At 37.4% G+C, this 21,299-nt stretch overlaps 1 protein-coding gene across 4 annotated transcripts in view; it reads left to right on the plus strand.

The window, feature by feature from the left end:
• The window catches only part of CAPN15 (calpain 15), a 114,640-nt gene that overhangs the window by 53,800 nt on the left and 39,541 nt on the right, over positions 1-21,299 (plus strand). For 2 of the 4 annotated variants that reach the window (XM_031945706.1, XM_031945709.1), the window contains exon 2: positions 3,013-3,321. The exons of the other annotated variants lie outside the window; for them this stretch is intronic. In XM_031945706.1, coding sequence (XP_031801566.1) covers positions 3,146-3,321 — 176 coding nt within the window. In that variant the 5' untranslated portion in view covers positions 3,013-3,145. The remainder of the gene's footprint in view (positions 1-3,012; positions 3,322-21,299) is intronic. 4 annotated transcript variants of the gene reach the window in all.

Raw genomic sequence — 21,299 nt, forward strand, 5'->3', positions numbered from 1 at the left:
TTAAGTGATTTGTTCAGCAGCCACACAGCTAGGATGTATTAAGTGACTGAGGCCAGCTATGAACGAAGGTCCTCCTGACTTCAGGGCTGGTGCTCTATCACTACACTAATTAGCAACCCCAAACTTTTTATTTTTCAGGCAGAAAACTGAGGCACAGGGAGGCTAAACAAAAGTCACAAGGTAGTCACAAGTAGAAGAGTTTGCATTCAAACTCAGGTCATCAGCTTTCAAATCCAATGTGTCCATGCTTTTTTTTTTTTTTTTTTGCTGAGGCAGTTGGGATTAAGTGACTTGCCCAGGGTCACACAGCTGGGAAGTGTTAAGTATCTGAGGTCAGATTCAAACTCAGGTCCTCCTGACTTCAGTGCCAGTGTTCTATCCATTGTGCCATCTAGCTGCCCCATGTCCAAGCTTTCTTTCCCTCCCCTCTCAATTATTTTCATTTTCAAGAGGGGAACATCAAAGTACCCAGATAGGATATTACTTTCCAAAAATTAATGTAGTTATGAGAACTGCTGGTTTTTCTCACTTGGAACAGCTGTGCTGCCAGAAAGTCAACTTCTTTCTACTGTTGGAAATGGCAGCTGATGTGGTGCTCTTCTAGAAGAGAAGGATATGGTCCTTTTAAAATAAAAAAAATTTTTAACATACATTGCTTTATGAATCATGTTGGGAGAAAAAAAATCAGAACAGGGAAAAACTATGGGAGAGATTAAAAAAAAACAAAAGAAGTGAACATAGCATGTGTTGATTTACATTCAGTTGAGGAGTTGAAGTCAGTATTGTCCATGAACCAACCTTACCTGCATACCTTGACCATTAGCAGTTTATTGGGAAGTAAGTTGGGAAGAAAAAGGCACAAGTCCTGGGTCTGATATTTTATTAACTTTATCACCATAGGTGGGTCACCTGCTTCTTTAGACCTCAGTTTCTTTAGCTCTAAAGTGGTGATAGCAAGTCATTGTCAGGAAAGTGCTTTGTAAATTGTAAGCACTCTATAAATGGGAATTGTCACATTAATAATAATGTCAGCAATGACTGCCTCTCATGCCATGGACAAAAAGAAAAAAAAAAGGACTCTTGACACCCTTCACAGTTTTACTTGTTCCCTTAGAACTCAAAGCACTACAGTTTCCAGGTTCTTTGGATCTTTGATTGCATTAAATAGCTTCTATATAAAGATCTTCCTGAATCATGATGGGCAGTTTGATAAGTTCAGCTGTGCTAGTTCCCCCCTCTTCTTTCTCCTTTTTAGCTCAAATTTATATTCGCTTGATCCTTTATTCTGTCATAAATCTAAATATGATTCCTTTTTTCCCAGTCAGAAAAAAAATGTTGCTTCATTTATTCAGACTCTTTGTATTCACCTATTTAGGAAGTCTGATGTATGGCAGTATTATTTGAAACATAGTAAGAAAGGACACTATTGTCATTCTTTTAAGGTTTGCAAAATACTTTACCTAGAACATTCATGTTCTAGAAATAGACAAGAACATTTGAGTTCAATTTTCTGATTTTATAGATGAGAAAAGTGAGTCCTAGAAAGGGAAAGTGACTTTAAAAAATCTGAATTAAAATCTTCTAAAACTAATATACTTGCCGCTGTACCACACTGTCTTTATTACATATACTGTATTATCTGATTTGGTTCTCGAAATTACTCTTTGGAAAGGCAGCATAGTATAAAGAAAGCTAGCATCAGTCAGGAAAGCCTAGATTCAAACCCTGCCTCTGATCCATGCTGGCTGTGTGACCTGGACAGGTCACCACCTCTCAATGCTCCAGGCAACACTCTTAAGACTGAGTTGCAAATTCATTGATAGTCTCCATTGGTACATGAGTTTACTCACTCACTCTACAAAGATGAAATCATAGATCTGATATAGGTCTGTCTGTCTCCCCCCTCTCCCCTCTCTCTTTCTCTCTCTCTCTCTCTCTCTCTCTCTCTCTCTCACACACACACACACACACACACACACACACACACACACACAAACTTCCTTGTGAGGTAGGTACTATAAGTATTCTTTCTCCTATTTTACAGATGCAGAAATTTAAGCTTAGTGAGCTTAAGTTAACACTTGCTTGTCTCTTGTCTGTCACGTAGCTGGTAAGTATCTAAGCCAGGATTAAAACCCCAGTCTTCACATTCCAAAGCCTGGAATTGTACTATCTCACTATAAAACAGAGGATTGGGTCATATTTTTTTATGGGAGAGAGTAGAGTGAGAGGATGGAGAAATTAATGTTTTTGTCATTTTGACTGTCCCTGGAGATGAAGGATGTATCTTCAGTGAGTTGGAAGCATTGTGTCAAATGACAGGTTGAGTTTGATTGGAAGAATTTACATATTCCATGAATTACTCAGTTTGTCTTGGGTTGATCTTGCAGTTGAATTTTCTTTGGATCCTGCTACTTGCCTACTTTCAACATTTAATATCCCACTCTTGCTGTAGAACCAGCTGCTATTGGGTTTGAAATGGTTCTGGTTTTGAACTGTTATAAGAGATAAGAATTAATTTAGTAAGGAGGGGAAAAAATGTATCTACGTACACATATATGTATACCCAGATATTCATATGCATTCATGTATAAACATGTGTATACATATTCATACACATGATGTACCAAGTAAATATTGAAATAATAATCTCCTTACACTGGTCCTACTGCCTATACTATTGCTAGTGTTAGTCATAAGAACTAGTAGCATGAGGGCCCATTGCCCTGGGATATAACTCATTGGCTGTTCAGGACTCCTATGTCCACCCTTCTAGTCACGTGCTTTTATCTTCACTACTTCAAATCTTAAAACTTTGACTTATCTAGTCACCTTTAGAGCCTTAGTATGCAAGCAAGGTCCCTTCAGAGAATTCTTCATGAAGCTTCTGAAAACTTTATTCGTTTAAATCATACTTTGTTTCTTTTCTCTTTTTTCTTCTTTTTTTTTCTTTTCTTTTTTTCTTTTCTTTTCTTTTCTTCTTTTTTTTTTTTTTTTTTTAACTTTAATCAGAATCGACCTCCCTTTCTCCAGTGTTGGGAACTTTCTGCCTGCCCATGCCTCCAATCCTCACCCTTTCCACCCGACTACACACGCCTGGACCTAATCTGGGATAATTCTTGGCTGGGCCCAGGTTGGGGGTAACATGGGGAGCTCAGCTTCCTCGCTGGCTGCAGAGACGGAATCAGACCATGGCTTCACTAGCCCATCCTATCCGGGGCACCCGGCTACAGGCTGGTATAGAAGTAGCCACAGTGGTCCTGTGTGGGAAAGTGCCCTAATAACACGGCAGCATCAGCACTTACATCCCAGGGCACGAAGGTAAGAAAGTAGGGGAAGGAGGTTTATGGCATACCTCTCAACTGGCCCTGGTCCCCAAGACATTGGGACAGCAGGAATGGAACCAGCTTCAATCTTGGGGGGAGGAGGATCTGTTCCAAAAAAGAAGACCACAAAAAAAGATAGAACAAGAGAAATCCCTTAGAACAAACTGCTCACAAAGGAAGTTTTTGTATTTTCCTTTGTGCCTCTTTTTCTTCCTTGTCATCAAAGTAGCTATAGATAAATAGTGTTTCTATTTCTTGAGGTCTATATGTATTGACTTATTTTCAGGCAACAAGATAACTGATGCATAGTTCTCCATTGTTATCTCCATCTTGCCCAAAGGAAGTCTGGGAACTCCCTAAGAAACAGTCATGCTATTTTTTCCCCTGGCTATTTTCTTAGGATTTTCCCACCAGAGATGCCTTTCAAGTCTTACCTTCCATTAGCTTACTGGCTATTTTAAATCTTCCCTGCATCCCTCTTTCCCCAATCATATCATTTGAGGAAGCTGGTTCCTGGAGATTGTTTAATCCTCCATATCATCCCTAGCTAGTTGAGAGATATGTTGAAGACATCTGAATATGCTGGCCCTTGCTGATGAGGCTGCCATGTTTGTACTCACCATCTGTGGGGCATAGAATAAATGCCTGCTTTTTTAGAGCTGCTTAGTTCGAGAGAGAAGACTGGTTCTACTTAGATCTTTGAATAGTGGGAATGCTTTTTAGAAATAGCAGCTTGCTTTCCAGTGTTTGGGCACTGCTGTGGCCTTATGTTGAGACTGCTTACTGTCACTGTCTGAGCATTCTGGCTGAACGTGTCTTGTTGATATAGTTGTTTTGCCTTTTCTCTCAGCTGCCGACATCATTGCATGCTAGATCTCTTCAAGGGTTAACTGTTTAGACGTGATCAAATCTATCTCTGCCTTGTTTCCATGAAGAAATATTTTATTTAAAGATTTTAACCATTGATGGCTCTACATCTCACTTTGTCTTTCAATTGATAACTTATGCCATTCATTCTCATCTTTTTATTTCTTTGTAAGGATAACTGGTTTTATGCTCTTCTAGATTCTTAGGTTTTATTTAAACCTTGGGAAGAAGCACAAACTATTTGCCCTCATCCCAGTGGGAATGTCCTGTAACTGAGGGCTGTGCCCCACAAACCAGTCCTGGGATCAAGTAAGAATTGCCTGGGTGAATATCTCCACAGCTGGAATCAATCAATAAACATTTATTAAGTCTGCTATGTGACAGGCACTGTTCTAGGTGCTAGGGAAACAAAGATGAATAAAATGAATCTTGTCCTCAAGGATCTTATAGTTTATACAAACAAATATAAAATATATATATACATAATTGGGAAATGGGGCTGCTAGCATCTGAGGGGATCCCAAAAGACTTCAGGTAGACGTTAGTATTTGAGCTGAGCTTGAATAACTATTAAAGAGAGGCAGAGGAGAGGAAGAAATCCATCAGGGCTTTAGAGCAATGCTTATACTTGGAGACCACCTACGCTAGATTGTGCTAAAAAGAAGAGTGATGTTGATTGGGCCTTCTTAGAATTTCTGAAGAGGGCTCATTTTTACTTCTTTGAAATTAGAGTTCTGGGTAAAGCTAAACCAAGAGGTTTTCTAGAAGTTCCCTCCTGAATTAGGAGGAAAGAAGATACTACTGGATTGTATGCTGTTTTAGAACTCCAGAGAAATATAAGGCTTTTTGTTGAAGGGTACATTATTTTCGGCTATTATCTCATCAGCATTGAACCCCACTGCATCAGAACTACTGTGGTCCCACTGCAGACATTGAAGATCTTAGACAAGTGAAGGGAAGAAGCAGAACAAATAGCCCTTGAGTTTCTTATCTTCTGTTTAGCCGACTGAGCTTCATTGCTGATATCTGACTTCTCTTTGGAGCAAAGGATACAGAGTGACTTTTTAGAAGCGTCTGCAGTGCATGTCATCTTTTTAGCCTATCTATCAAAGAACTTGCTGTTCCCAGGTGAAACAATGCAGAATGAAATTTCAGCCAAACCTGTGCTCTGTATTTAGAAATAAGTGGTTGTGCGTTTCTTTTCTTTTCTTTTCTTTTCTTTTCTTTTTTTTTTTTTTTAAAGTTAATAGAAAGAAAAATGTTCAGCCCTGTTGATTCTTGTTAGCTTGGCCTTGCATCCTGCTGGTCCCTGGGGCACATTGAGCAGGAAGGAAGTAGTCTAAGGTACAGTCAATTTGAGACTGCTGCAGTGTTCAGGGATTGATTTGGCTTTTCCTGCTGTTTTCCTGTCTGTGCACCCAGCCCCCAAGATAACATTCCTGCTGATCTTTCAAATGATTCTCTAACAAATAAAGTATCAGCTTTTTAGCCTGCTTTTCAAGGTCCTTGACATTCTGAACCTAATCTAACTTCCTTAATCTACTATTCCTTTTCACTTACTGTGAAACTTACTGTATGATGTAAATAACCAAGCAAAACTATACACGATTTTATTATGTTATCTGCTTTTTAATCTCTTTGCCCTTACCTGTACCATTTCCTAGGCTTGAAGTTTTCTCTCCTGTATTGTAATTGTCTTATTTTGCAAGGTCCTTATCAGATACTAAGTCCTCCATGAGACTTTTTCTGATGCTCTCCTAATTGGAAGTAATCTCTCTTGTCTTTAAACTAGTTTCTTGTGTGCCTGCTACAATCTTTACTCACTTGTCTTATAGTCTGCTCAGAGGACCTGAGTTTAAAACCTGGGTCTGCTGTTTAGCAATGATTCTGGTGAATTCCTTAACTTTTTTGGACTTCGGTGTCTGCCTTTGTCAAGTGGAGACTATACTCAGTGCCCTCAAAGGCTGGCTGAGCACTTTTTATTTATTTATTTATTTATTTATTTATTTATTTATTTAATAGCCTTTTATTTACAGGATATATGCATGGGTAACTTTACAGCATTAACAATTGCCAAACCTCTTGTTCCAATTTTTCTGGCTGAGCACTTGTTGAGTCTGATGTAGAGGACTAGATGGCTTCTTAGATGCCCTCCATTGCTGAAATTCGGTGATTCTTCTTCATCCCTGTCTCCTTCAAAACATCTTACTTGCAGAATAGACCCTGGGTAAATGTTAAATGCTGAATGAATGAATGCTGCACTTCATTCTAGAGTCCACATGTCTTATGGAGCACAGGTTAGGGATCTTTGGCAACAGTGATAGTCTATGTAAGGGATTATTCATTCTACTTTGCATACTCATGGCCTATTGGCTGTGTATAACTTTAGTCCATGGATACAAAGTGAAGTAAATTGGTGATTGCATGAGAATGGGATGTTCTCAGAAGAGAGGGATAATTCTTCAAAAGTCAGTGTATTTTATTGTTCAGGCTAGAAGACAGATTCCACGTTCCCCTGAAGTCAAATTTTTGATATATTGATATGCCCAGGACTTTATACAGGCCTGCAGCTGTGTACTTTCTCTCAGTGAGAACTAAGTGAATCATTGTCTACTGTTGCTTAAGTGAGAGAATTAAGTAGGAATAAAGATGATAATAATAATAATAATTAGAGCAGTGGTCTTTGATTCCAGGTTCTTTGACCTATATTCTTTCATAAACTTTGACAGTTTTTGAAAGAACTTAGATGTATCTAGCCAGTTATCCCCAATATTTTAATGTACTAACTTTGGTAGGGATTGAGGTAGGAATTGAATATTAGCTCAGTTTATATGACAGATAAAGGCCAGGAAATGTCACCCTTAGCTAACCAAACCATGCTGCATATTGCATCTTTACTTGATTTCTGACAAATATATATATTGGAAGAAAAAGGAAAGTTGGTTGATTATTTGTCTATTTATTGACTTTGGTTTTAGGTTCTTGTCTTTACTCCACCATCTTGGCTTCGCCTCCCTATTGGCTCTGTTTGGGGTTCTAAAACAGAGGACTAGGAACTGGGACCTTCTTTCAAAGGAGTCCCCAATTAGCAGCACTGTATCCTGTTGTAATACGTGGGAGCCACCTGACAGTGGCTGCTGGAGATCCAACCCAGATCTGCAGAATGGATCTCCTCGTGTGAGAGGATGATACAAGGAAACTGAGGGGCCGTTGCTGTTCTCTGACTTCTCTGACTGAGAGACCGTTGCATTGTCTGATCTCCTTCCTCTTCCCTCTGCCTCTAATTTATCTCATTCCCAGTCTGCACACCTGTGTCAGCAAAGGCTGCCCTGCAACTCCTTCAGACGCTATGATCCCCAGCTGTGGAGAATTGACCTGCCCCTTAACAGTATCGTAGGCTGAGCAAGGCACTCCAAGCAGGATGATGACGATGACAACACATTTGTCAGTTTCTTTACAACAATCCCATGAGGCAAAGTAGTATAAGTTTTATTAACCCCATTTTCTAGATGAGGAAACCTTGAAAAGGTAGTGGCTTGCCTTTAATCACAAAACTGTCTGAGATATGATTCATTCAATATGTTATATGTCATATTGTTCCAGGCTAAAGGCTAAATTGAGTCACAGTGAAGGAATAGGAAATATCCTCTTAATTTAGATAAACATCTGATCATGTGTTCATTGAGACATTATTGGATATTGATAAAGATGATCTTAAAAGAACCTGCTCTTGCCACTGAAAAAAATGTAAGATTCAGGACTTCCTCTGGACATAGGAAAGGAAAGATTAAATGGAATCTGGTCACCTTTTCTGTGTGGAACCAAAAGTCAAGATGGCATATGACATCTAGTGTTGTTCTTGTAATTAAAAGACTGAGGTTCAAATCTTACTCCAGACAAACTCAACGTAATCATGGGCATTTAAACCTCTGAGAACCTCAATGACCTTACTTGTAAAAATAGAGATATAATAGTACTTATACTCTACATACAAGACAAGCTCTTTAAGGTAAGAGACTTGTGTTTTTATACTCATAGATATTTTTTGAATTTTTAAATACCTGAACTTTTCCTTCAAAGAGTTATTGTGAGGAAAACATTTTTTTAAAAAAATTCTTAAAGTGCTATATAAATATATTATAATTAATGGAGGTAGGGAATTGTTTCTGCTTCAGGCATCTCATTGTAGTACTAAAGTATTCATTCAGAGACTGGACTAGACTGCAGGGTGCAGGAGTGGGGAGGGGGGGTCTGGAAGGGAAGGAGCTCATCTCTTGCTTTAGAGCTAATCTTGGATTTGGGGAATAACCCAGATTAAGATAGAGAGCATAGAAGGGGTAATCTAGGATTTTCATTTCAGTTGGAGGGTCAGTTTTAGGTCAGAACATAGGGGTGTGTGTATATATATAAAAGCATTCAAATAACTGACTTTTCACCAGTAAACTTTTTCTTATTATTTGTAGTTTGGTTTGTTAAATCATAATTTAAGATTCATCTTTGATTCCTGGAGGCATTTATTCAGTATCTGAATATAAAAATTTATATACACACACACACACACACACACACATAGATGTGAATTATATATATTTAACAGTAAACAAACAAGCATATGTTTGTTACATGTGGTGTGGAGAAGCTATAAGTGCTAAAGGGCCGCAATAAAATAATAGTACAGCCATTATGGCCTTTGTAAAATTGAGAAGCTTTCAATACTAAGGTGTCATAGTAAATGTGTGACCTCCTAATATTGAAAAGATCTTGTTCATGGAGTCATATTAAGGTGGGTAGTTTTATGCCTGGACTGATAAATTCTTTCTCTGTCTCTCTGTCTCTCTCTCTCTCCCTCCTTCCTTTCCTCCTTCCCTCCCTCCATCTCTCTCCCTTCTTTTTTTCTGTCTGTCTTTTTCTCTTTTTCTGTAGAGGACCGAAAGATATTGTGGAGCTCTGGAAAAGTATACTCGAAGCGAAGATACTTACAGCAGGTTGTTTACTCAGTGTGATTGATGAGATAATGGTTCTCTAGTTGACATATACTTAGTACTTAGTGTGATGTAATAGTTCACTGTTGGCACATGCTCAGTGTGCTGTAGTGATGTAATTGTACCAACGTATATAAAGGCTGAGAGGATTTGAAATAAGCAGACTTGAGTGTGTGTGTGTGTGTGTGCGCGCGCATGCGCACGCATGCTCAAGCTCAGACTCCAGACTCTATCCCTGACCATCCTCGTGGTGACTCTCCTGCTAAGACCAAGGCCTGTCCAGAGATTCTCCTGAAAGCTAGCCCGGACATTACATTTTTCCACCTTCCCTCCACAGGCTTTGCATCTCTGATTTACTTCTCATATCTCTGACTTAAATCTAGGTGTCACTCAGGCCAGTGACAATTCACCAAGCAGGCCCTGCCAGATTGCTGTTCTCCTAGAGGACATGATAGTACCCATTTGGGCTTTTCAGAGATTCATTTATCTTTATTTAGCACAGCTCACATAGCCTTATAAAATATCTGAATTAGGGCATTTCTGGTCAGTCAGCTGATGGAACTCCAAGTGGTGGGCTCTGACCAATGAATCAGGGAATGAGAGAGGCAAATGCCCAGGGGGAAGTCTACCCCTAACTAAATTGAATTTGTGAACATCAAAAGCACTGAAGTAATAAAAACGTGAGACCCACTTAGTTTATCTATCCAGTATAACTTCCCTGCTTGTTAACAGGTTAAAAATGGATTTCCTAAAAGCATCTGAGAAAAAAAAAAAAAAAAGGATCTGAGCACTCCTTAGATGCCTTTATGGGGCATATCACCTAGATTCTACTTCAATATACTTGAATGATTTTGAAAAATGGGACTGAGAGTCACCTTGCCCCTTAAGAAGAAGTCTCTGTTTGGGGGACTCTTCTTTTGGTTAGAACTTCATAAGAAGCTAGCCTATCCATCTCTTTTCCTTTGGTGATGAAAACTGATATGAACTTTCGTTTAGTCCCAACGCTGTCACTAAATTCTGGACCTCAGTTCTCTCTTTCCTTGCCTGCCACAACAATAAAACTTTTCCAAGCTTCAAGCTGAAGTTCTCTGCTGCTAGTAATCGGGACATAAAATAGGAAGAAAACACATGTTTCTTGATGCCAGATAAAGAAAGGTTTGTGGAAGAAGTAGAAAGGAACTTTCAGGGCCTCATTGGCTATGAAGGAGTCTCCTTTAGAACATGGCTTGATGGCACCTTCTCTCTGCAGTGCTTTTGTTGTGTATTGGATTAGTAGAATGATTCAGGCTCATAATCATGTACCAAATACTCATTCTATTGGGAAACAAATTGGAAGCATCATTCTACCTCTTATACGTTTGTGGAGATGGAATTATCATAGGAACGTAGATCATTTAATCAGTAGAGCCAAGAGAGATTATAAACAAAGCAGAACTGAACAGTCCATCAGCAGTTTCTCTTTTAGTTTATATTCTTTTTTTTCCTTGCATCCCGACAACTGATGTCAATGTAAATGATTGTGTAACTGGCCTTTTTTTTTAGGGGCAGGAGGGTTTTACCCCCTTTGGTTCAAAGTGTCCTAGGCATGTGTCATGTGAAGTAGAACTAGGTTTGAGTGGGATATAGGAAAAATAAGTAGTTGGAAATGTTTCTGTATTATTAGATGGAATCCTGAGTGATTGGAGCAGACATTTGAGGAATTACACTGCAAACAGTGGCCCATTTCCCCCTCATTTTCTCTTGCAAATTTTTTTTAGCAGCATGACATATTTCTCCTTTAACCCCAGCAACATAGAAAGTAGTATAGCCCATGTCCCTCTTGCTCTCTTCCTTGTGAAGAAGGCTCTAGAGCCAAGATGTGGTTCTCCTTGAACTAAACAGAGAAGGAGTCTTTTTTTGGTGCCATTTGGGAGACTCTCCATCTCCTGTGATTTCAGGTCTTCTGACCTTTCCCCTTGTTTTGACTTGACTTAGTCCATTTTGCTGAGCTTTCTGGCCACACCTCTGTAACCTGCCTGTCACTTTTGGCCCTGACTAACTCAACAGATGACATTTTCTGCTTCTGTGTCTTCAGTTATGGTATTACTGTTATTTTCTCCTCATTCAGATGTTGAGAGACACACAAATGGACTGGGGAAAAATAAGGAAGTGAGCCAATCGGGAGTCACAGAACCAGAGATTGGAATCATCCTCATCCCAGAGACTAATTGCCCCAAGATTAAGTTTTTAGTTGATGTCCATTGTTGCAGGAACAATAAAAGTTCTCCATCACTGGAGATTTTCAAGCAGAGGTTGGTTGTTTGTCAACAATGTTGTAGATCAGATTCATGTTTTAGATAAAACCTGGACTTTGGTGACCTGTGAGCTCTTAGAACAAAGATGCCTCAACTCTGGCCCTTCTCATAGACTGCTTCTCTTTTTGTTCCAGCTTGGGCCAGTCATTTTATTCTCCCCATTCGTAAAGTGGAGCTAGAAGTATGGCCCTTTCCTTTGTAGGCATAATATGAAAAAAAGAATCTATAATGCATTTTGCAGAAGATAATGGAAATGCTTATTAGCAGCCTTGATAATAGTGCAACAAAATAGCAAGTGATGTGGAGTAGAAGGAGTGGTTCTAAGCAAGGAATATTGAATGATGGGATGCAGTGACTCATAAGGAAGGGTTATCATTACCTCTCTTAAAGCCTTTTCCCATCTCCACTTAATTATGGCAATAAACCATATGTCCATGTTATTTAAATAAAATAAATAAAACTAAAGGAGCCTCCTTAGAGCGCCTGGGATTTCACTCACCATAAAAAAATAAGTGACAAAAGCATGCTTGTGTAATGTAGGGGGAGATGAAGGAGACAAGGGGTAGGTTTGTGCCTCTTTAGCTTGGGTCCAGAGGAAGCTTAGATGTTGCTAGCCACTTGAGTAAATAGAAGTCTACTTAGAAGCTATGGACTTGGTCAGAGAGGGGAAGGCTTTTTGGCAAGTACTTTTTGAAAATATCCCATCATGGTAGGTGGACATATCCCAAACCTGCAGTATGGTCTGTAGGGAGATAATCAGTAATAGATTCTTCAGGCCCTAAGATTTTGTCAAGTCTAACGAGAGTAAAACCTGATTGAGCCTAGCATTGGTTGAGGATGTGGGGAGAAAGACATTTTGAACATAAATATAATTCCGTAATGTCCAAAACCTTTTGATTTAGCACAGGCACTACCAAGTGATACGGAGATAGTGCTTTTTCCCAAATTCATGTTTGAAGAACCTAAGTTTAAGTTTTAGTTTAAGAGTTTGTGCATATTGTGTTAATATGTTCCCTCCTCTTCCAGAAAGTCATTGATTGGCTTTCTTATTTTCTAGCCTTTTTCATGAAGTTATTGAAATAGGCATGGTACCCTTACCTGCAAGTGGTGGCATCCTGGGAAAGCTGATCAGCATAGGCAGATAGATCCGGGTGCCTCTCTGACAGGCACTATCCCTCAATATTTATCAAGTATCCACTCCTTGCAAGGGTTGGTGGGGAGTGGGACTGGGGAAAGAGTCTTCTGGGGACTTCAGATTTAAACAGATTCATGACCTTGAACAGACTTACTTGAATGAAACTAACCAGTACTGTTAAAGATGAGGAAAAGAACTAGGAGAAGATGGAAGACAAATAGATAAATTAAAGAAATCAGGGAATTGGAACATATATAAGAAAGGGGGATGAGAGAATCTGTTATAAGGTGGGGGGGGGGGGGTTGGGGGGGGAATCTGTTATTTTTCTCCAACTTCCTGGTCTACCTGCTTTATTTCCATTGTATTTTGGGTAGTCCACCCTGTGGAGTATAATGACTCTGTCTTTCCTTTTGGCCACTCTTTCTTTCATCAAACCTATGGTCTATCCACTGAGTGAGTCAGAGGTAATTAACAGGGTTTTAGAATTTTATTTGTTTGAATATCTTTTTACTTAATTCTGGAATGTGGATCTGGAGGCTTTCGGTTCTTTGAGCTTCCTTACAACGTTGTTGTTTGTAGTCTGATACACTGTCCGTTAAATTTCAGTATTTTTAGTCCTTCCCTATTTTTCTGCCACCTTTGTGAGACAAATTAGAAAAGGCGAAAAAACTTCTTGGAGAATGGTCATGTGTAAGTGTACATACTGCTCTGTTCTATTCTTTCTTGATTCTTTTTCCAGAGCTTCATTATCTGCTCCTCTGCTTCTTTTCTGTCCCTCCCTCCCCCCAGTGAAGCAGTAATTGCTGTATGAACAGAGCTCTCTGGTTTGATGATTCCATAAAGGCAGAAATTGGGTCTTGAGCCTATTACAGCCTCAGCACACTCTATCGAAGCGTAAGTGCATACTCCCTACCATTCTCTTCCCCGTCAAGGGCTCATTCATTGTGCTCCATCATCACCCTGATCTGACTGAGCTTCATCACTTTTGCCACACAGAGAGTTAGATGAATTTCTGAGTCAAATTTGCCTTACTCCTATCCCTGGCCTTAATGTCCATTCTGTTTGTTTATTGCTCCTGCTCTAGTCTCCTCTCCAGTTGGTTGTTTTCTTCTGATCCTAATGGCCTCTGGTGGTTTTGGTTGTTAGTTACTGGTCAAGGGAAGTATGTGGTTCTGAGCAGATCATCTACTCTCTGAAGGCCGGCCTCAGTTTTTTCCCCTGTACAATTAGAGGGTTGATGTAGATAATAATCTCAAATTGCTTTAAAATTTAAAATCCACTTTTAGTCCAGTATGTCTGGCATGTATTAATCATCTACTGTCTGCCAAACAATGTGGGTCAATACTGGGATAAAGAGACCAAGTTAAAAACAATAACCTCACAATAATGTTAGTTATAGCAGGAAACTGAGTCTCAAAGATAAATGTGGTCACAGAACTAACTAGGACTAAATCTAATTCTTCTCTGATTCAAAGGCCTCTGCTACACTGTCCTACTTTTCTAATCCATAGAGTCTCTTCTCCCTTCCTACTTTCATATCCACAGGCCTGATGTAACTACTTGTTTCCTTTCCCTCTACCATGTCCAGAGCTCCCTTTCCTTTTAGCTTTGAGTACTGTTATAGAAATTCAGGGGTTAGTGGAAAGACTTAAATGAACTGATGCAAAATGAAGTGAACAGAATCAGGCAAATACTATATACAGTAAGAGCAATATTCTACGATGGTCAACTGTGAATATCTTAACTATTCTTAGTTATACAGCAAACCAAAACAATTCTAAAGGACTTAGGATGAAAAATATACTATCCCTCTCTAGAGAAATAACTGAGGTAGTCTGAAAGCAGATCAAAGCATGTTTTGTTTTGTTTTTCAACTATGTTCTTTTTGTGGGGTGGTTTGTGTTTTCTTTCATAACATAATTAATATAGAAATAGATTTTGCATGATAGTACATATATAATGTATATCAAATTATTGTCTCAGGGTGGGGGAAAGGAAAGGAGGAAGGACAGAATTTGGAACTCAAATTTTTTTTAAAAAGTGAATGTTAAATTTGTTTTCACACATGATTGGAAAAATAAAATATTATTTTTAAAATTCATAATTTAGTGGTATGAACATAAAACATGGAGTAAGTTGGCATGCATTCAGATCTTAGTGCCATTACTTTTTTTCCCCCTGAGGCAATTGGGGTTAAGTGACTTGCCCAGGGTCACACAGCCAGGAAGTGTTAAGTGTCTGAGGCCAAATTTGAATTCAGGTCCTCCTGACTCTTATCCACTGCATCACCTGGCTGCCCCAGTTAAATCATGGGGTAGCTAAGTTGTATAGCGTAGAGATTTGGACTTGGAGCAAGGAAGACATGGTTTGAATCTTGCTTGTGTCTATGAGTCAGGACAGATCACACAACCCTGTAAATTCAGTTTCTTCATGTCTAAAACAGGTTAATAACAGCTACTTCATAGTGTTGTTTTAAGGATCAAATGAGATAAAGAATGCTTTGCACCATTGCATAAATGTTAGTAGTAGTTTATTATCATCATCATCATAGCATACAAGCCATTTCACTGCTCTGAGCTTTAGTTTCTTCATCTGTAAAATGGAGATGATTCTTGTACAACTTGTACAACTTACTGATATCACCAGGACTGTTGTGAGGGCAGTGATACAAAGCATTATGGCGAACTGGAAAGAGCTGTGGGCTTGAAGGAAGATTGGCAATTCAGTCCCATCTCCAGTCCTTTTCTCTCATGTACTACCTGACAGAATGCTTCTGATGAAAGCATTTTTTCTTCAATAGTATTTTATTTTTTCAAATACATGTAAAGATAGTTTTCATTCATTTTTGTAAGATTTTGTGTTCCAGATGTTTTCTTCTTCCTTCCCTTCCTCTCCACTTAAGAAAAGCAGAAAACTTGATATAGGTTATACATGAACAGTCATTTTAAACATTTCCATATGAGTCATGTTGTGAAGAAAAATCAGAACAATAGGGAGAAAACCATGACAAAGAAAAAACAAACCAAAGCAAAGTGAAAATAGTTTGCTTTAATCCTCATTTACTTTCCATAGTTCTCTTTTTAGTTGCAGATGGCATTTTCCATCCCAAGTCTCTTGGCATTGGGTTGAATCACTGCATTAACAAGAAGAGCTAAGTCTGTCATAGTCGATCATTACATAATCTTGCTGTTACTGTGTACCATGTTCTTCTGATTCTGCTCACTTCACTATGCATCAGTTCATCTAAGTCTTCCTAGGCTTTTCTGTAATAAGCCTGCTTAATGAAAGCATTTTGGAAACTGTGAACATGTTCCAGGCACCAATAAAGAGAGGTCAGATTGGTCCTTGAAGAAGGTATTTGTTGGAGAGATACAAGATGAACCAGCATGTTCTTTAATCGTTTGGGGAACTGAATTACTATTCTTTCTTGGATTTCTTGGATTAATTCAAATTAATATGTGCAAGTATTTTGGAAACTAAAGGACTTTAAAAAGTATAGGTAAGGAAAGGGAACAGAGTAGCCAAAGACACACTTATGCAATGTCTCGGGGAAGTGAAGAGATGGGACCAACTCACATAAAGCCAGATTTTGTCAGTTTGGGTGCTTTCCTTCTGGAGTTGCTGATTATGGAAAGCCATGGGCTTAGGGCTGACCTACTCACTAGGAAGAAAATTGTCACAGATTGTTGCAGCCAGAAAACAGCATAATAAAATTCAGTGGGCAGAATGTGTTTCTCAGGTGATGAGCAGAGGCTCTGAGGCACCTGTGTCTACTAATACTGTACTGCACTACCTACTTCTGGAACTACCTAACTCCAGGTCAAGTTATAGAAGTCTTTGGCACTTCGTTTTTTTTTGGCAGAAAATTTCAGAAGCTTGAGATTTCTTTCACCCAGACCTAATGCCTGTTCAAAACAACAGTTTAATGACGTTGTTTCTTCTTAGGGCAAGGAGATGGCATGAAATCTGTTTTTGTTTGTTTTTTAAACTAGGGTGGAACAAGCATATACACATTGGTGAAGATGGGAATATTAAGGCCAAGAGAAATGAGAGAAGACAGCTTATTAGATCTGTCATAGTTATTAGATCCTGTCCACAGTACTTACAAAAGCCTCAGATCCTCACTCTTAGGACTTGGAACTGAATGTTATCAACTCCCAAACAACTGAGGGAAAAACAAATGTTTTCTGCCTAGATTTTCTGATTTAAGCTTTCTCTTTCCTTTTCCACTTCTACACCTTTGTGCGTGCTATATCTACCCCATGCTTGGAATGGTCTTCCCCAACATTTTCTGCCTATTAAAATCTATTCCTTCCTTTCACCACCACTTCGAGTGCTATCTCTCCCACAATGTCTTTACTGATACAAGCCCTCCCCTACCCCTACTTGTCCTCTATTGCATGTAATAAGTTATTCTGATTCACCTTGTATTTATTTCTGTTTGTGTCCCATCCACTTATTAGGTTGTAAGCTCCTTGAGGGTTTATTGTCCTCATTATCTATTGCACAGTACATTGAACACGGGCACTTAATAAAATGTTTATCAAATTGAGGTATTATCTTACTTTGCCATTTAGCTAGCCTTGTTTTGCAAGGGGCTACAGACCAGTTTTCTTTTTAAGTGTATTTTCTTGTCCTGAAAAACCTCATGATTCACAACTGATTTTTTTTTTTTGTTAGTGTCAGTGTACAAATGTACCATTTCAGAGCATTTGCATCAAAAATTCTGTAAACGTATTCGCTGACTCCTCTGTAATGTTGATATGTATGTTGCCCAGGTTCCTGACACAGCATTTTCATTGCCAGACTTCTGCAGCTTCGTTTTCTAGTCTGACCTCAAAAGTAGACCTGTGAATACTTCAAGGAATGTCATTTCTCAGTGCTCTAGCCAATTGTCTCCAAAGTCCCCCCAGCACCCACATTTTATCAGAGAGATAAAATGAGAATTTATAGAATTTGAAGCAAATTCATTATGGAAGATAGCAGGAGATGTAAGTTGGAGAACAGTAATGTGATATTTCTGAAGATTTAGGGGGGTTGATTTGGTAGTAACTTAATTATATAGAACTTCCTCATACTATTTTGTTTGGGAGAATCAACTCTCCCAGACTTAGAATTGTTGTGTTCTGGTCTTTTTCTTTTCCTTTTGTGTCACTCATAGTCACCTGGAACCTCTGATAGAAAAATTTAGCTATAAAGTTCTTAGAATACTTTATTTCATCTGTCCCATTGGTGTGAATGGTGTGATTAAATCAGAAAGCTTTCTAAGGTATAAACAACTTATTTATTGATAATCTTAGTAATTGCTGCAAAAAGTTTTATATTGGCTATCTCATCTGCATACATGTGCCATCTATGCTTGTCTTTATTTGGATAGATGGCTTCTTAAGTCTTTGTGATTCGATGAGAGGGAAGTTTCCTTTTGCCCAAAACCAACTTTACTGACCGTATTTTCCTATTGTCAAATTTGATTTCTTAGACTTTTTTTTCATTCTTAATTTTCCTGCCTTGTACTATTTTAATTTGTTTTTAAATGTTTTTATTGATAAATTATTTCTTACATCTTCATAATTATGCTAGTATCTCTTTCCCTTTCATCCCTAGCAAACTATCTCATATAACAAATAATATTTTTTAAAAAAAGGAAAAAAAGTTCAACACAACTGACCAAGACAGTGAAAAGTCCTGAAAATATGTGCACTGTATAACACTTGTTCTCCCATCTCCCCCAAAGGTTGAGTAAATTCTCATATCTCTTCTTTTAAATCCTGTTTCATCTTTATGATTTTGTTCATATACATCTTTCCATACTTCTCTGTATTCTTCACACACATCATTTCTTACAGTAATACTCAGCTAATGTACCAGCATATGCATAATCATTTTCCAATTAATAGACATCAATTCCAATTCTTTATTATCACAAAAAAGTGCTACTATAAATGTTTTAATGTATATAGGAACTTTCTTTTTATCAGCGATTTCCTTGGAGAGAGTCTTTAGTTAAGAATATGGAATTTTAGTTCCTTTAGTTGTGTAATTCCAAATTGCTTTCCAAAAGGGTTGTACCTTTTCATAACTCCACCAACAGTGTATTAATGTCTATCATACTACAACTCCTCCAACATTGACTGTTTCCAATTTTTGTCATTTTTGTTAATTTGCAAGTTGAAACCTCAAAGTTGTTTTGATTTGCATTTATCTTATTATTGGTGATGTAGAGAATTCTTTCATGTGGTCATGAATACTTTTCAGTTTTTCTTTTCAAAACTGTTTTTCTTATCCTTTAACCACTTATCTTTATCTTTGGGATAATGACTAGCAATCTTATACATTTTTGTTATTTCTTTATATAAATTGGATGCAAAACCTTTTTTGGAGAAATTTGACACAAGAATTTCTCCCCTTCCTCCATTTAAGCACTTCCCTTACTATTCTTACTAATGTGCCTATAGATGCTTTTTAGTTTCATATAATCAGTTATCTGTTTTATCTTTTATTATTGTCTCTATCGCTTCATCCTCTACCCATCGCTGTGAGAGATATATGATCTGCTTCTCTTCTCATTTCTTTAATAGTATGATCTTTGATATTAAGGTCATATCCATTTGCTATGTGGTACAAGGTGTGGATCTAAGCCCAGTTTATACTAGCCTGTTTTCTAGTTTTCCCAGCAGTTTTAATCAGATAAAATATTTTTCTGCAGGTAATTTGCTTTCTACTTTTGTCAATTTTTTCCATTGGCTTATGGAGTTTCATTGTTACTGATTCTCCCTGGTCTAGTCTATTCTGTTGATCTCTCTTTTAACCAATACCAGATGATTTTGATGACTTTATAATATAGTATGAGATCTAGAAATGCTGTTCTCCCTTCATCTCTATTTCTTTTTTCATCACTTCCTTGATATTCTGTCTTTTGTTTTTTCAAATGAATCTTATTATTTTATTAAGTTCTGTAAAGTATCCCCTTGGTAATTTAATTGATATAACATTAAAAGAAAAAATTATCTTTGTAGTCTTGTCATGGCCTAGTCATAAGCATTTAATATTTCTCCAGCTATTTAAGTTGTACTTTTTTTTTTTTTAAACAGCACTTTGTAATTGAACATATACAAGTCTTTTGTGTGCTTTGGTAGATTGATCCCTAGATATTTTATGCATTTTGTAGTTCAAAGGAATGAAATTTACCTTTCTACTATTTCTTCTTATGTTTTTATTATATAGAAATGCAATTGATCATTGAGTTATGAAATAATTTGCTACTTTGTTGAAGCTATTTAGTTTTCTCAATTGAGGGAAGCAAATAAACATTTATATAACACTATGTGCCATGCACCCTGCTAAGCATTTTTTATGAATGTGATCTCATTTGATATTCATAATAACACTGAAAGGTAGGTATTGTTATTAGACCCATATTACAATTGAGAAAAACAGAAATAAATGACTTGCCTGGGATCATATAACAAATAAGTATCTAAGACCAGATTTGAACTCTGGTCTTTCTCACTCCACATCCAGCATTCTGGATCAGTGACATTGTTTTGCTCATTCCTTGAGATTTATCAACTATGTCATCATACCATCAGCAAATAGGGATAGTCCTGTCTTTATCTTTACTTAGCTTTCTAGTTTTAATTTCTTTCTTGTTTTATTGCTGTTGTTTGCATTTCTAAAACTATATCAAATAATATCAAGCAGAGTAGACATTCTTGTTTCATTCCTGTATTTATTATTAAAGGTTCTAATGTGTCTTTATTGAACATGATGCTTGTTTTGGGTTTTTAATAGATGCTTTTTATGTTATGCCTATACTTTTAAAGATTTTTTTGCATAAAAGAGTGCTATGTTTTGTCAGAAGTTTTTTTAATAATCTATTCAGATTATAATGTAGTTTGGAATGTTTTTGTTTTTAATATGATTAATTATGTTAATGGGTTTCCTAATGTTGAACTTCATTTCTGATATAAATCCCACTTGATCATAATGAATAATTTCTTGGATAAATCACTGTTAGACAGGATTAGGATTTTGCTTAAAAGTTTTGAGCTTTTTTTTTTTTTATATGACCCTATTCCCTTATTTTCCCCTCATCCCCATACCCCTTCTCTTGTTTGTAACTCTTTTCTCTCTCTTTTGTTTTTTTTGTTTAAGTCCTTTTTATTTTGTACTTTTATCTAGTTATTTAATTCTTCCCTTTGTTTCCCTCAAGTAGATTTCCTTTTTTTTTCTTTCCCTTCAATTTTTGTTCAGTGGGGTGTGTTGTGTGTGTATAAAATTTTTTGCATCGCTTTCCAAAGAAGACTTTCCAAAGAAGATCTGAGAGGTAAACAAACTATCCTTTGTTCTTCTAATTTGCTTATAATATCACTCTTTGTCTCAATCATGAACCCATTTCAACATCTTGGTATATGGTGTTATGTGTGGATCAATGCCTAGTTTCTGCCTAGTCATTTCCAATTTTCCCAGCAGTTTTTGTCAAATAATGAGTTCTTATCCCAAAACTAGGGTCTTTGGGTTTGTCAAACACTACATTGCTATAGTTATTGCCTATTTTGTCCTGTGAAACTAACCTATTCCACTGATCAACTACTCATGTTTCTTAGCCAGTACCAAATGATTTTGATGATCACTGTTTTATAATATATTTTTAGATTTAGTACAGCAAGGTTACCTTCATTTGCTTTTTTTTTTT

Source organism: Sarcophilus harrisii, chromosome 1, assembly GCF_902635505.1.
Source record: "Sarcophilus harrisii chromosome 1, mSarHar1.11, whole genome shotgun sequence".
Lineage (NCBI taxonomy): Eukaryota > Metazoa > Chordata > Mammalia > Dasyuromorphia > Dasyuridae > Sarcophilus > Sarcophilus harrisii.